Source organism: Lagenorhynchus albirostris, chromosome 19 (genome assembly GCF_949774975.1).
Source record: "Lagenorhynchus albirostris chromosome 19, mLagAlb1.1, whole genome shotgun sequence".
Taxonomy (NCBI): Eukaryota; Metazoa; Chordata; class Mammalia; order Artiodactyla; family Delphinidae; genus Lagenorhynchus; species Lagenorhynchus albirostris.
The window spans coordinates 47,226,994-47,243,620 of NC_083113.1; the positions used below are offsets into that span (position 1 = coordinate 47,226,994).

The window sequence follows — 16,627 nt, forward strand, 5'->3', positions numbered from 1 at the left end:
TCTAAATCCATTGAACAATAACTACCCCCGGCTCCCAGCAACCACCATTCTACTTTCCATTTCTACAATCTGACTACTCTTAGGTACCATACATAAGTGGGATCATACAGAATTTGTCTTTCTGTGTCTGGCTTATTTTGCCTAGCATAACGTCCTCAAGATTCATCCGTCATAGCATGCATCGGAATTTCCTTCCTAAGTCTGAATAATATTCCAGAGAGAGAGAGAGAGAGAGAGAGAGAGAGAGAGAGAGTGTGTGTGTGTGTGTGTGTGTGTGTGTGTGTGTGTGTGTGTGTGTGTGTGTGTGTGTGTGTGTGTGTGTGTGTGTACATACACATATACATATTGTTTATCCATTCATCTGTCACTGGATACTTTAGTTGCTTCTACCCTTCTGCCTATTGCAAATAATGCTGCTACAAACATGGGTGTACTAATATCTCTTTGAGACCCCACTTTTAATTCTTTTGGGTGTACACCCAGAAGTGGGACTGCTGGGTCATATGGTAGTTCTAGTTTTAATTTTTTTAGGAATTGCCAAACTGTTTTCCACAGTATCATGGAAATGGATTGTACCATTTTACAATCCCACCAACAGTGCACAAGAGTTCCAATTTCTCAATATCCCAGCCAATGCTTGTTATTTTGTTTTCTTTCTACATAACAACCATCCTAATAGGTATGAGAGGGTACAGGGAGAGCCTATGCTTACTCCTATTTTACAGCTGAGGAAAGTGAGACTGGAGAGGTGCCCTGACTTGCCCAAGGTCTCACAGGCAGCATGTGGCAGAGCTTGGATTCAAGTTCAGGCTGTCTAAGCCTGTCCAGTGCTCTCAACAGCTCCCATCCCTGCAAATCCCTGCGGTCCAACTGATCAGTGACCACTCTGGAGCCTCCAACATCCTCTGAGCTCCATCCAGGGAGCCCTGGCCAGGGAGGAGGTGTTGACCTTGGACATACCCCAACCCTGCCCCAGAGTGCTAAACTAACCCCAGCCCCTGGATCGTTTCAGCAAAGGCCTTACCCTGCATGGCCTGCAGAGATGACAGCCTGGAGGCATCCTCTAGTTGGTCCCCTGCTCTCAGGGCAGGAGAGGGGAAGGGGCCGGGGGCTCGCTCCACAGCTGCCTGACGGGCTGGTAGCTGCTTGGATTATCTTGCACGAAAGCAGGGACAGCTCTGGCAGCGCAGGGCAGCCCGCAGACTCTTGAATCCGGTGAGACCGGGGCTCTGCAGAGGCTGGAGCGCAGGGTAGGGCCTCTCGGGAGACGAGGCAGGGCACACGAGGTAACAGCAACCTATGCAGGGTCGGGCGTGTCCTCTGCACTGCCTCATCACGCCTGAGTGACTGTGGGAAGCTAGCAGTCCTCCCTGCACCTCAGTTTCTTCATCTGTAAACTGGGGGAGACTAAGTCAAACCTACCAGGGAGCTGTGGACATTAAATGAGCACCAGACACACACTGCCTGGCTGAAGAGTGGGCACCGACAGTGCTGGCCACCACTGCCTCCTCCCAGGCCCATGTGATCCTCCACCTACCCCACACTTGTCCCACCTCTATCCCACACTGCTCTGCCCCTCACCATTGGTGGGCTGGCAGAGCCTTGAGATTAAGTGTCCAGTCCCCCAGGTGACTGTGAGGACTAATACATTTGAATGTGTTAGTTCTGGCCTGATTCCTAGAAAGACAAATAAACACCATAACAGTAATTCCTTCAGGTAAACAAAGACATGGTGACAACGATGTTTGTGAATGCATTATTTCTAACAGTGATAACTTGGTAGCACCTGAACTTCTTCCATAGGAACTAGCTGAATTACCATCCGACCATACAATGGGATAATACGTAGCCACTATAAACAATGATGGAGGGCTTCCCCAGTGGCGCAGTGGTTGAGAATCCGCCTGCCAATGCAGGGGACACGGGTTCAATCCCTGGCCCGGGAAGATCCCACATGCCGCGGAGCAGCTAAGCTCGTGTGCCATAACTACTGAGCCTGTGCTCTAGAGCCCGTGAGCCACAACTACTGAGCCCGCCTGCCGCAACTACTGAAGCCCACGCGCCTAGAGCCCGTGCTCCACAATGAGGGAAGCCACTGCAATAAGCAGCCCGCGCACCGCAATGAAGAGTGGCCCCCGCTCGCCGCAACTAGAGAAAGCCCGCATGCAGCAACGAAGACCCAACACAGCCATAAATAAATAAATAAATAAATAAATAAATAAATAAAATTAAAAAGAAAAGAATCTGCCTGCCAATGCAGGAGACATGGGTTCGAGCTCTGGTCCAGGAAGATCCCACATGCCGCGGAGCAACTAAGCCCATGCGCCACAACTACTGAGCCTGCACTCTAGAGCCTGCAAGCCACAACTACTGAGCCCACGTGCCACAACTATTGAAGCCCATGCACCTCGAGCCCATGCTCCACAACAAAGAGAAGCCACCGCAATGGGAAGCCCGCACACCCCAATGAAGAGTAGCCCCCACTTGCCACAACTAGAGAAAGCCCACGTGCAGCAACAAAGACCCAACACAGCCAAAAAAATAAAATAAATTAAAAAATAGTAAAAAAAAAAAAAAAAAGTATAGTATGATCCCATAGGACATAGAGCTGTGTGTGTGTATACTTACAGACCCCTGCTCCTCCAAGTATGGTTTCCTGATCAATAGCAGTAGAATCACTTAAGAGCTTGTGGAGTCTTGGGCCCACCCCAGGCCTTTGTAATGAGAATTTAACAAAATCCTCAGGTGATTCATGTGCAGGTTACAGTTTGAGGAGTGATGAAGTAAGGCACTGTCTGGAGAGTTGCCCAGTAAAATATTATTAGGGAGTGGTTCCCTTTGGGGAGTGGGATTGAGATTTTCTCTTCTTCTTGTGCTTTTCTGAATTGTTGGTATTTTTTATAATAAGCACATATCATAAAAACAATAAAGCTATTAAATGCTTACACAGGCTTAAGATCCAAAACTATAAAACTCCTAGAAGAAAACAAACGTAAAAAGCTTCATGACATTGGATTTGCAATGACTGCATAGATATAATATCAAAAGCACAGGCAACAAAAGCAAAAATAGACAAATGGCACTACATCAAAACTGAAAACTTTTGTGCATTAAAGGACACAGCAACACAGTGAAAAGGCAACCTATGGAATGGAAGAAAGTATTTGCAAATATGATATGGAGTTAATATCCAGAATATATAATGAACTCCTACAACTCACAACAAAAAAATCAAATAAGCTGATTAAAAAATGGCAAAGGACTTGAGTAGATATTTTTTCAAAGACATACAAATGGTCAACAGCTAAATGAAAAGATGCTCACCATCACTAATCTCCAGAAAAACACAAATAAAAACCACAGTGAGATATCACCTCACACCCATTAAGATGACCACTACCAAAAACCCAGATAATAAAAAGTGTTGGCAATGATATGGAGACACTGGAACACTTGTGCACTTGTGGTAGGATTGTAAAATGCTGCAAGTGCCATGAAAAATAGTATGGAGGTTCCTAAAAGTTAAAAACAGAATTACCATACGATCCAGCAATTCCATTTCCAGGTATATACCTCAAAGAATTGAAAGGGTCTTAAAGAGATATTTGTGTACCCATGTTCATAGCAGCACTAGTCACAGCAGCTAAAACATGGAACAACCCTAGTGTCCATTGACAGATAAATGGATAAACAAAACGTGGTATATATACAAGGGAATATTATTCAGCCTTAAAAAGGAAATTCTGATGCATGCTACAACACAGATAAGCCTTGAGGACATTATGCTAAGCGAAATAAGCCAGATACAGAAAGACAAATACTCTATGATTCCATTTATGTGAGGTACCTAAGACTAGTCAAATTCATAGAAACAGAAAGTAGAACGGTGGTTGCCAGGGACTGTCTGGAGGGAGAAAGGGGGAGTTTTTGTTTAATGGGCAGAGTTTCAGTTTCAGTATGAAAAAGTTGTGGAGATCTGTTTTGTAACCATGTAAATGTACTTTAATACCTTTGAACTATACACTAAAAAATGATTAAGATGGTTAAAAAGTGCATATGAAGAGATGTTAATGATTTGAGAAAGTAGGAAGACAAAGAAGCAGGGAAGTTCTAGCTCTTGGGAAAGAGGGAAAGGCAGATGTGGCAGCTGGGAAGGGAAGATTGAGGAGACCTGTGGGTGATAGATAAAGTCAGAAGTTGGAGCTTGGATGTGGTAAGAGTCCTGGGCCAGAATGTGGACATTCTCATGCTACGACAGATAACAGGCACCCAGAAAGCTTGAAGAGCAGGGCCTGACCTTTCTGAATAGCTGCCCACGTGGCAAGTCCACATCTCTTTGGCCTTTCAAGTTCTTCACCTTGACCTCAACGTTGCTAACTGTAGCCACATCCCCACTCATCCACCTCTTCGTCACCTGATATCGACCCAAGGGGAAAGTTCTGGCTGGTTCTCCAGGCGTTGGCTATTGACCCCTTCCTGGCTGAGATGCACAGACAGAACACTCCCAGCAGCCCCTGGGAAGTTTGGGAGGTACGTTCCCAGGATGTCCACAGCCCTGTTCCAGGGCACACCATCCCCCAGCTGTGGAACAGGGCCCTCAGGCAAGCGTGCAGGAGAGTCGGAGCCCAGAAGCCCCCTGGGATTGTCACAGGGCTAGAGGCCACAGTTCTCGGACTTCCATGGAGACTCTCAGGTTCAAGGGGTCAGTCCACTTCAGACAAGATGCCTCTTCCTCCCAAGGCCAAGGCTGGGTCATGGACAGCCACCATGGACAGTGTTGCAGGGGTGGGGGGATAGGATGAATGCAGTCTCCAGAGACATTTTGCAGACCTCCAAAAGGCAAGAGCTGTAAGAAACCTGACTGCCCTGAACTCTCAGCTGAGGCAGGAGAGGAGACCCTGGGTCTGATCATAGAAGATCTGGGACCAGAACCCCAGAACCCTGGGCCCCAACTTGCAGGCCAGGCTTCCCCAGGCCAAGTCTGTCTTGAGAATCCCACTCTCTGCAATGATTTATCTTGGGTACCATCAAAGCCCCTGAAATGGGGTGGAAGGCTGGGGGCATTCCAGGCCTCAAACATCATCCTCTACCCCCAAAGCTGCCAGAACAGGCATCCCCAAAGCCACTTAAATCCCTATATACTTGAGACGAAGTCCAAATTCTCACCTGACTTTCAGGGTTCTTCAGAATTTGGTCCCCACCACTTCCTCTAATCTCCCTTTGCAGCCCTCCTGAACTTCCCACCCTTTCCCAAATGCCATTGGGCTTTAGCACTTGCTACTCTCGCTTCCTCCCCATCTCTGCCTAACAGATTGTTCTTCCTTCTTAAGGAGGGGGCTGTCCTGAAGTGCCCAGGCAGCTGCAGTCAGTCTCCTCTGTCCCTTGGGATGGGCTGTACACCTGTACCAAGAGCAGGGAGCCTGTGTTATATATTGGGTTGGCTAAGTTTGTATGGAAAAACCCGAACAAACTTTTTGGCCAATCCAATATCTCTCCCTAGCTTCCAGCACCATGACCAGCCAGCCCGATAAATGTTTATTGACTGAGGCAATGAACATGAGTTTTCTGCCTGTCTTTTGTGGCTAATTCTGGTACTTTCTCAAAGGCTCTGGAACATGGCCTTGACCTTCCACAGTAATGGGCCCCTAAGTGCCAGCTGCTTTACCTATATTATCTCATGTAATTCTATGGCACAGGTATTAACATTCCCATTTTACTGCTGGGAATTTGTGCAGCCAGGTTAGAACCCAGCCTATGTGTACTCCATTGTGCCTCCATGTGGCCTCCCAGCAAACTACCAGAGTGGGGAACAAAAGGTGTGTCCACAGACTTCCAAGGAATTATCCACTCTGTCCAGTGATCCCTTAAACCTGCCCTTTGAGGAAGGTGGCTAAGAGATGGGACTGGTGGCATCCAGATCTGATGGCAGGTGGCTGAGTCTGGGGGACCTTTGGAAAGAGGCTGATCTAAACTGCAAGTTCCCTGATGCCCAGTTCTCCAGCCTTAGCACAGACAGGGGCCCAAGTTAAAAAACAAAACAAAACAAAACAAATAACCTCTAACAGGTGGCTGAATTAGAAGAGGGGAAGGGGTCAAAAAAGGCACTTGAGATGACTCTCAACTCTACCCAGCTTCTAAAATCGCCCAGAGAAAGCCCCAGGTTCGAAAGAGTCTTCCAGGGGTGCTTATTAAGCACCAATGTTGTTTTACAAATACTATCTCTGCCTTTCCTATACCCCTAAGGAGTTTTGTAATCTGTATTTTACATGTGAACTAATTGAAGTCATTAGGTGAGAGTTCAAGGTCAGGCAGCTACGCATACAAACCCAGGCTAGCCTGCCTTCAAAGGCCAAGTCTCAACCACTGCGCTAGACTGCCTCCATCCCACTTCCTGAAAAATCCAGAGAATACAAGTTACCCACCCACTCCCTCATGCCATCATGGTCCTGAAAAGTATTATGAGTGAGCTCATAATACCATGTGTAACATGAGCTGAGCTACATAAATGTTCTTGGGTTTACCTCAAGTATTTATTCTGGATGGAGAATAAAATCCAAGGAGAGATTAAAAAAAGAAATCTAAAAGACAAAGTTATTTCCAGAGTTGTCCATAAAAGTCAAATTATTAATTGCAAAACACCTGGAAGCAATCTAATTTCACAATTTAGGGACAAAGGCTGCATATCCTGGAATGGGCTTGTTAACGTGGCACATACCACATGGACTTTAAAAATCACAGTTAGTTGGTTTATGTGCATTTATTAGAATAAATGCGAAGTGTAAAAGCAGAACACTTCATTTTAATTTCAGAATACCAACTGAATGAGGAAGGCTCATGTATGCCATTCTATTTTTTCCTTTCCATTAAAGAATTTTAAATAAATTTTTGATAGGTAATTCATGTACATAATTCATGCACATAGTACATTAACGTCTAAGGAACTAAAGCAATATCCAGTGGAACAACCCCCAGTAACCCATGACAGCCATTTAAGAAAGTGGGTTTGTTGAATTACAAAACTCAGAAGGGAACGCAGAGAGAAGCAACTTGCTTTATGGTTATTTGGATTTTTTTTCCTACAAGGCTGATGAAAGCAAAGGTTTAAAAAAGAAACCCAGAGCAGAGAATTCACACCACTTTTCTGACACATATTTAAGAGCTTCTTTCTGGGACTGTGTTTTTCAAGTCTAGCTCAAATCCCTCTTGCTGTGATCTGTGAAGGAAGGAAGCAGCTAAGTTGGGGTGGTCAAGTCAGGCAAAGAAAACCATGTGAGAGAAAATCGACCCCTTTCTTACCTGTTCACATACCAGGATGCAGTTTTCTAGGGCTTGGAACAGGTACCTAGGAGCTGGGGGCAGTGGGTGCCAGGTGGGAAAAGCTGTGGCTTCCCCCAGCCCACAATCCAGGCTTCCCGACTGATGGGAAGGGCGGGGAAAGCAGGCCACCGCAACTGACTCAGAAACTGGAGCCAGCAAGGGCGGGGCAGGGCCACGTGGCCCCAGCCTGCCTTGGAGAATGGAGTAGGAGGGGGCCACAAACCCAGACGATCAGACCGGAACTCTTCTGACCAAGTGCGCCTGGCAAGTTAACGGTGGCAAGTTAATGGTGGGAGTCCACAGAACCAAGTCTTGGCTCCCAGGCAGGCTAGGTCGTTTTAAGGGGCTACCCCAGCTCCTCTCCAGAACACGTTTACTCTAACAAAAACCCTTCTACAAAACTTAATAAAACTGGGTGATGTGGTAGTGACTGGAGTGCATGTGTACATAGGGGGACAAACATTAGATGGAGAAAAGGCCTTTGATAAATATCATCAGTGTTGAGGACCAGTCAATTACCCAGTCTACAGATGGAGACATGAGCCCAGAGAGATGAAGTATCTAACCCAAGATCACACAGCCAGAGGGCTTCCCTCCTTACATGACTTGGCCTGTCCTGGTGTAATATGTGATCTGGCACAGCACTTGTGGGAGTTCCTGATGACATGAAAGAGAGATCCTTTGCTCAACCCGATCTCCAAGGACAAGGGACACTCTCACTTTGCCTGCGTCAGAGAGCTGAGAATGGTTCTGCTAGCACAGTTCTGTGGGAACTTAAGGGGGAGCTCCATCTCTAACAAGCTCCCTGATGTACTTAGACTATATTTGGAATATTTAGGGGTGGGCCAATTCCCCAAGGGACCCTTTTTTTTTTTTTTTTTCCAGCTGCACTGCATGGCTTGCAGGATCTTAGTTCCCTGACCAGGGACTGAACCCGGGCCACGACAGTGAAAGCGCCGAGTCCTAACCACTGGACAGCCAGGCAATTCCCTCAAGGAATCCTTTAGATCCCCCACCAGTAGACAAATAGAGAGCAAGGGACAGGGGAAGGGGCTGTGCTCAAAGCATCAAACTACCCAAGATAGTTTGCGTGTTTCCCTGAAAGTAAGCACAGAATCCTTTACTAAGGAGTCCCTTATTAACATCTAGGATTCCACAGCACCTGGTTTGGGAAATGCTGGCCTAGATGTTAGCATATCTTATTCTGAATGTCAATGCCTGGCAAAAGTAGTTGTTCAAGAAGTTTCCCAAGAAATGGTTTCTCAGTTGGACTGACAAAACCAGATTCCTGGTTTGGCCAGCAGGACAATAATGCCCACACTGGAATGTACTATGGCTAATTTCCCACCCCTGTGCCCAAGGCCGTGACTACACCGGCCACACCGTCAGCAAGGCCTTGCTGTATTTCTACCAAGCTGATTCATAGTAGTCAAGCAGCCCATGGGAGGCCAAGTGGGGTGGAGGTGATGCGGGTACAGCCACAGCATATCACTGGGGTCTCACAGAAGTCTGAACAAACTCCACTGTGCCCTCTCCGGGACCTCTTGGCTTAGAATGATGCCCCTTTCTTTCAAAGCATCGCATATAGGGCTGCAATTCCAGATGGAAGTGGCTCCAGTTCTCCCAGCGCTTTTGGATCCAAGTTCTGTGGCCACACCTCCTCAGACACCCTGGAAGCTCAGTGGAAAGCACTTTGCTGTTACTACGTCCCCTAGTAACAAGAGGTTGGTCTTATTCTCCCATTTTACAGAAAGGAAGCTGAGACCAAGCTTAGAGACTGGTGAACACAGGTCATGTGACTTCATATCCAGTGTTCTATGGACTTCACTCCTACTTGGCATTTGGCAGATGGGATCTTGTTTCTGATTGCTTTATGTGAAGTCGCCTTTCTCCAGTTGCAGCATCAGCTCCTTAAAGGCAAGAGATTCCTCAGTGTGCCCTGTTAACAGCACTAGACCCCCTAATGACTCACAGTAAATGCTAATACTTTTCACCATCACATGTCACACTAGCTTATACACATTTACTCATGACCCCAAATTATTAACTTGTAAAAACTCTCCTCAAATGGCCTAATCAAAAGCAACTCTCATTCCCTGAGATTTTGCTTGCAGTTAGAAAAGGGTATATTCTGCCGGGTGGGCCTGTGGGATAAAAATCTGAGGACCAGACTCTAATAGACAGAGGCGGGGAACTGGGGTGGGTTTGCCTCTGGGATTACAGCCAAGCCTAACTGGGTGCTGACAGAGCTGCTGGAGTTAGAGGGTGAGCTGGGGCTGACAGGGGCCTTTAGCTACGTCCAGTTGAGTCTCCCATCCTTGTGTCTCCTATAAACTTGGTGTTTTCTTTTGCTTCATTTTAAACAAGAGGCAATGTTCCCTCATTCTCCTGGAAACCACCTAGTGATTTCCATGTTTGATTATTATTACCAGATTGTGAAATATACAGATGCCCAGACACCCCCAGCAGAGTAATCTGGAGAACAGAAAAGCCACTGCAACAGATTTCCTAGCTTCCTGACCAAAAATCTTTGGCTGTCTACTCTCCACCTCCTCATTTTTCATACTTGGGACCTTCTGACTTTTCCCAGAAATCCCAAGGCTGTGCCTGTTTTATCTGAGAAAACTAGAGACATGGGCCTTAGGATCCTGTGAAATTTGTCACCAGGCTCTCTGGCAGACTCAACGTCACCACCAGACTCAGAGGGACAGAAACAGCATGCCAAGTTACAAAAACTCCTGGGTGTAGAGCAGATATTCAAGGAGGTAACACACAGTAGGTGCTCAGTAAATATTGGTGGAATAAATGAATGTAGCACCATCTTCTAGTGTATTAGGCATATCTCTTGATGTTGACTTTCAAAGCTTCTATAGAAAAGCTCTTGGTGATGCTGATGCAGAGTGGTGAAGGGGATTCTCTTGAGTGCTGTGTAGTCCGTATCTACTGATTTCAGTTCACTCAAACTTCATACAAGGCCCACACAGTGGGTTATCAGATCCCCAAATATAAATCAGCCACTGACCACAGAGGTGTTTCTTCCCTACCCATACACCCCAGACATCGTCACCCATGTACCCCAGTCATCCGTATCCCTACATTGTTATTTTTTTGGACAAGGTTTGACTTCAGCACCAGAGATCTGGATACAGCCCTTGAATATATTTTAAGGGTGCAATAAACTTAAAATATTCACATACAATATTCCATATTCAAATGAGCAAGTGGATGATTCACACAAACACATGGCATTTCTATTTTGAATAGAAACAGAATTTAGGAATTAAAAAAAAAACAAAACTGAAAGCCAGGTTGATTCATTTGAACAATTCTCCCAACATTTCTGGCTTCCCACTAATAACCTCAAGAGAGGCTGCAGTCATGGGAGCAGCATGGATTCTGGAGACCAGAGCTCTCCCCATGAGGTAAGTGAACCCCAAGAGTCTTTCCCAGCCCCAGCAGCTGTCTTGCTAGCATTAAAAAAAACAAAAGCCAACATTCCATCCACAGTCCAACTTGAACCCCCCTCCCCCAAAGGAATGCTATTCATAGCAAAAGATCTTCCAAATGAAACAACATCTGTGGAAACTCCACTCGTGAGGTCAGGGAAAAGTTGAGGCAGCTAAAAACTTTTCAGTACTTTTTTAGACCCAAATTGCAGAGATTTAACAGCAGCAGAATGGGAGCAATCCTAATAACCAAGAGCAAATGCCTTGGTGGGGTGGCCTTCCTTCTCAGTTCTACGGCAGCCTCTAATGTGTTTTGCAAAACAGGACAGAGTTCTCCGTTTACCTGGTTGCACAACTAAACCAAAGGAGTTGACGTGGTCCCCTTAACACTTATACAGATGGGATTTGTAATTTAGCTGTATCCAATCACTAAATTTTTTTTTTTTTTTTTTTTTTTTTTTTTTTTTGCGGTACGCGGGCCTCTCACTGTTGTGGCCTCTCCCGTTGCGGAGCACAGGCTCCGGACGCGCAGGCTCAGCGGCCATGGCTCACGGGCCCAGCCGCTCCGCGGCATGTGGGATCTTCCCGGACCGGGGCACGAACCCGCGTCCCCTGCATCGGCAGGCGGACTCTCAACCACTGCGCCACCAGGGAAGCCCCCAATCACTAAATTTTATTAAACACTTTCTGTAGGTCCTACAGCAACAACTATGAACTAGACAAAACTGGTCTCAACATATTCAAGCCTAATTCCTTGTGCCTGTGCTCCTAAAATTCCACTTGTCAGCGCCCTGTTTTGCAGAGAACAAGCAAACCCACTGATATGCGAGAAAGCTCAATGGTGAAAATTCCTGGATACACCTAAAACACAAAACACAAGCAACAAAATAAAAAATAAACGAGTGGGACTACATTAGACTAAAGTCACACAGCAAAAGAAACAAAGTAAAAAAGACAATCTATGGAATGGAAAAAATTATTTGCAAACCATATATCTGATAAAGGGTTAATATCCAACAATATAAAGAACTCAGACAACTCAAAAGCAAAACACAAAAAATCCAATTAAAAAATGGGGCAAAGGACCTGAACAGGCACTTTTCCAAAGAAGATATATGAATGGCCAACAGGTACATGAAAAGATGCTCAACAAAACTAGTCATTAGGGAAATGCAAATCAAACTACAGCTAAGTCCTCTGTCCTTCAGGTGAGCTAAATCACCTCACCCCTGTTAGAATGGGCATCACCAAGAAAACGAGAGATAAATGCTGGTGAGGATGTGGGGAAAAGGGAACCCTTGTGCAGTGTTGGTGGGATTGTAAACTGGTACAGCCACTACAGAAAAGAATATGGACAATCCTCAGAAACGTAAAAACAGAACTACCTCATGACAGAGCAATTCCACTTCTGAGAATGTAGCCAAAGGAAATGAAAACACTAACTCAAAGAAACGTGTGTACTTCCATGTTCATAGCAGCGTTATTTACAATAGCTAAGTTATGGAAACAACCTAAGTGTTCTTCAACAGATGAATGGATAAAGAAAATGTGGTGTCTGTGTGTGTGTGTGTGTGTGTGTGGGTGTGTGTGTTTGCAGGACGGGATAAATCTTGAGAGCATTATGCTAAGTGAAATAAGCCTGACAGAAGAAGACAAGTTATTGTATAACGTCACTTATATACAGAATCTAAAAAAACAAAACCAAAAAAGGAAACTCACAGAAAAAGAGATCAGATTTGTGAGGGAAGGGGTGGGGAGCAGAATGGGGGGACAGGACATCAGAGCAAAGTGGTCAAGATATAAACTTCTAGTCATAAGATAAATGAGTACTAGGAATGCAATGTACATGATGACTAGAGTTAACACTGCTGTATGATATATATGAAAGTTGGTAAGAGAATATCCTAAGAGTTCTCTTCACAAGAAAAGTTTTTCTTTTTTTGCTTTTTCTTTTTATTGTATTTGAGATGATGGATTTAATTAAACTATATATGTCAAACCATTATGACGTATACCTTAAATAGATACAATGATGTATGTCAATTATATCTCAATAAAACTGGAGAAAAGAAAACCTTTCCAGCTGTGAGAATTCAGAGAAATCAAATCCAGAGAAGACCCCTCAGTTATGGAGCTGAAATGCTGTCTGTATATCCTTCAAAACTTGTATCTCATCCAGCACCCATTTGGCCACAACAGAGAACATGACAAAGTCAACAGACACATCAAAAGTAAAGCAATGTAAGGGGAAAAGAGAACATCACTGTGATGTGTGAGGGGTGGGAAGGGAAGGAGATCTGCATCCATGGTGACTCCTAAAGGAAAATGGAAGACTTCACTGTGCTGATCCAAGCCCCACATATTAAGGGCTGGGGTTTGGATCGATAAGAACCTACAACATGCTGGGCTGACTGCTGGGTGTTTTAGGTATACGCTCTCATTTTATTGTGACATCAATCCTGTTTATCTCCATGTTATGCACGAGAAGCCAACTGGCCTGACCAAAATCGTGGATCTAATCAGGGGCAGAGACTTGACTGAACTCAGGCCTGTGAGTTCATGTCTAGACTTATTTACAAATTCCATTCCAGATTTAAGGGGGAGACTCCTAGGAATCTGTATTTTTTATTGAGTGGCCTAAGGGATGATTTTCATGATGAGGAAAATTTGGGGAAAAAAATAAAACAAACATACAAACACAATTTGTACTCCCAAGAGATACAGGGTCACTGACTTGTTGATGAATGTTGGGATTCTGAGGAACTAAGATGCTGTTTTAAGTCAGGTTGGGCTACATACTTAGGGACTTCTGTGCAGCGTATATTACACCTCTCCTTTCACTTTCTACAGCTGGGGGAGCCAAGGCTCAGAAGTTTTAATGGCTTGCCCAAATTCACTCAGCTATTATTTGGCCCAACCAGATCAGACACGTTGCCTGATTCTAGTTCTCTTTCTACTATAAACATATTTGGCTGATTATTTCACATGTATAAGCCTCCTCTCCCCTACTAGAATGTCAAGTTCAGCTGAGCGAGCCTTGAGAATTTCTCACTGTGCTTAGCACGATGCTCTGAATATAAGCTCATGATTTGCTGTCCTCTATCAGATAACATTTTCCAACACACACCCATATTTCTCTGACAATTCCACTGAGTTTGTTATCATTTTCCCCAGGAATGGAAGAGAATCTTGTAATACACTGGAAGCACAAGATGATGATCCAATGTGAAATTCACCCTTGCCTGGCCTACCAGTAGCTCTCTAGTGGAGCAATAATCAGATGACCACACATTCCCAGTTATGGTGTAAGATCTAAAATTAAGGTCCAGTATCTCATGCTATAAAATCAGAAGGGCTTCAAGTGGCCTAATCGCCAAAGCTTCCCTCCCCACTCTGTTCTCATGAATGAGGTTCCCTGGCTAAACAATCCTCTGTACCAAAGGACCAGGCACAGGTCCTGCCCACCTCTGGGGAGGTTTCAGCTCCTTGCCAGTCTGTGGGTTTATTCAAACAAGCCAATCACAACTTCCCACAAGAACAGGAGAAGTTCCACCCTCTTGATATTACAAAGCCTGCCTCCCAAAGCCCCTAGTTGTTTACTGGGTTCCTGAATGCAACCCCCATGTTGTCTAGCATGGATCGCATGCAGTATCCCTGAGTGACGTGGTGTCTTCCTCCCCTGGGTTGGACAATAAACTGCTGTTTACATAATAAAAACAAAAAAAGGGTGGCAATTCCTGATTCTATACAGAGATCAAGTTTTCCGTTCTTACATAACTCCCCTACTACTGTAGGAAGAAGTATTTCAGGAGAGAGCCTAGGAACAAGGAGCCACTGCTCAAATATCTATGCTGAGTTTCTCATACTACCGCACATCAACATCATACAATCAATCTGACAGGCTAAATGGAACAAGTGGGCGGGGGGCACAGCAAAAATGAGCCCTGGAATCAAACTATGCAAATGTAATTCAAAAGTACTGTCTACTATGTATACCCATGAACTGAGAAAATGAAGTGTCATTTAGGGATTCAATTCCTGGCAAAACTCAGGTCTCTACTGACTGATCCAAAACCAAGCTGTGATTAAAGAGATACACAGTTCCAGGGATAGCATCAGGAACCCTCTCTGCACTTGGAATGTGGGCTGTTAGAGGTCAAAGATTATATCTAACCACCTCCATTCCTGACTCTAACCCAGTGCCTGCCAGAGAATCTGTTCAATGGAAGTGCTGAGCACACAAACAAAAAAGGGTTTTACTCTGTGAAGTACTCAGAAAACAAATGACTCAGGCCTCTCCATGTTCAATGAAGCTGACGGATTGCCTGGAACATTAAGGCTTCCCATACAGTTTGACGTGGGAAGGCTGAATTCTCAAGTGTGAATTGGAACATTTGACACTGGGTCACTTCCAGCTGCTGCCTCCACATACTCCAAAGGCCCTCCAGAGCCCACCTAAGATGTCTGTTGAAGACAGGCCTCCCCGCCCCCGACCCCATTACCCATGTGCCTTTAAAAAGGGACCACATGTACTGACTTTATTCCCAAGGGCAGGTTCTTCTGTACTTACTGATCCTTCCTAGTAGACAGATGGCAAATGATCATTTCAGGAGCTGTGGAAGTAAAAGGAGCATCTATTAAGAGACTAGGCAGCTGGAATTCATGCCAAATCCTTCACTCTAAGGCTTCAAAGTAGAAGGGAGCTAAAACAGGGAAGAAGAAACCAGCCACCCTTCCTCACTATCCAATGGGAAGAGATATGGATGACTATATAATTATTATCAAGCCCAAGTTTCATCTGCATAGTAGAAAAGACTAGAGAAAGCCAAAAACCATCACAGAGCTGGGAGCATGAGGCCACAGGGTGCCAGAAGTCCAAGCTGGTAACTGGAAGGAGGACACTCAGCTCTTCCTGCTCCAACTTGGGCTCCAATCTCCCACCTAGATTCTCAGCAAAGACACATGGACACCAGCCACCTTAAAAGCTAGGTTTGTATTTCTGGTTAGGTTCCAGGGTGGCAGAACTCCGGAGTTGTACTATAGCCAACCTGGTCCCCATCTCAGCTTGTCTCCCGCCTCCCACAAAGATAACATCATACAAAACTATATTTACAGAATAACCAGTTAAAAATTAAGGGTGTATACAAAAGTAGAGAGCAGAGCCAAAAATATCAATGCGAGAAAGCTCTGGGAAAAGGGACACTGTATTCCACACCGGAACCTGGGGGCAATGTATTATGTACCAGGCAAGGAGAAGTGTAGCAAATCTCAGTGCCAATTTTAGGGGAAACCAGTCACTCCAGGGGAAGAGTGGATGGGGAAGAGCTACTAGCTTTAATATTACAAAGTCTTAATTATACAGCCACCCTTCTTCTGTCACATGAATTCAGAACCAGGTGGTGAGGAAAATAAGGTCTCTGACAAGCCCCATAGGAAAAGGAAGGGCTCAGAAGGCGTAGCGAGTCCGGATGTCCTCAAGCTTCTTGGACACCTCAGGTGGGGTTCGGTCCAGTTCCTCAGAGACATTCTTTTGTTTGTTGGGCTCCATGGAGTTGAATTGCTCACAGAGATCTCCATCAATCACATTCTAAGGCATGAAAAAATGAGAGGAAGAAAAAGGTTAGATGCCCAAAGAAAATGGCACATGCTAAAGCAGCAACTGCAAGGAAAGCATTTTATTCTCCCTCAGAAACCTGAACTACATTTACAGAGCCAGGAATACTATTCTAAGTTGACCCTTAGTAGCCAGAGTTCAGATTAGCAAAACTGGGTGAAAACTTTTCTCTGGCTATGGTCTGCCCTGAGGGAAGAGGTCTCTGAATATCACTAACTACTCCTCTCCCACATTACTGCCTCCATCAATC

The 16,627-nt window shown here is 45.1% G+C and overlaps 1 protein-coding gene across 2 annotated transcripts in view; it reads right to left on the reverse strand.

The window, feature by feature from the left end:
• Window positions 1-7,037: 7,037 nt before the first annotated feature.
• The window catches only part of SF3B3 (splicing factor 3b subunit 3), a 57,089-nt gene continuing 47,499 nt past the window's right edge, over window positions 7,038-16,627 (reverse strand). Inside the window, exons 25-26 of one of the 2 annotated variants that reach the window (XR_009537311.1) lie at window positions 15,334-16,350; window positions 7,038-9,227 (exon numbers count right to left, since the gene is read on the reverse strand). Coding sequence is in view for 1 of the 2 variants with exons in the window: in XM_060132558.1 (XP_059988541.1) it covers window positions 16,210-16,350 (141 nt within the window). In the remaining variant the exon portion in view is untranslated. Of the gene's footprint in view, window positions 9,228-15,333; window positions 16,351-16,627 lie in introns of those variants that run through there. The other variant, XM_060132558.1, reaches the window with a different exon arrangement.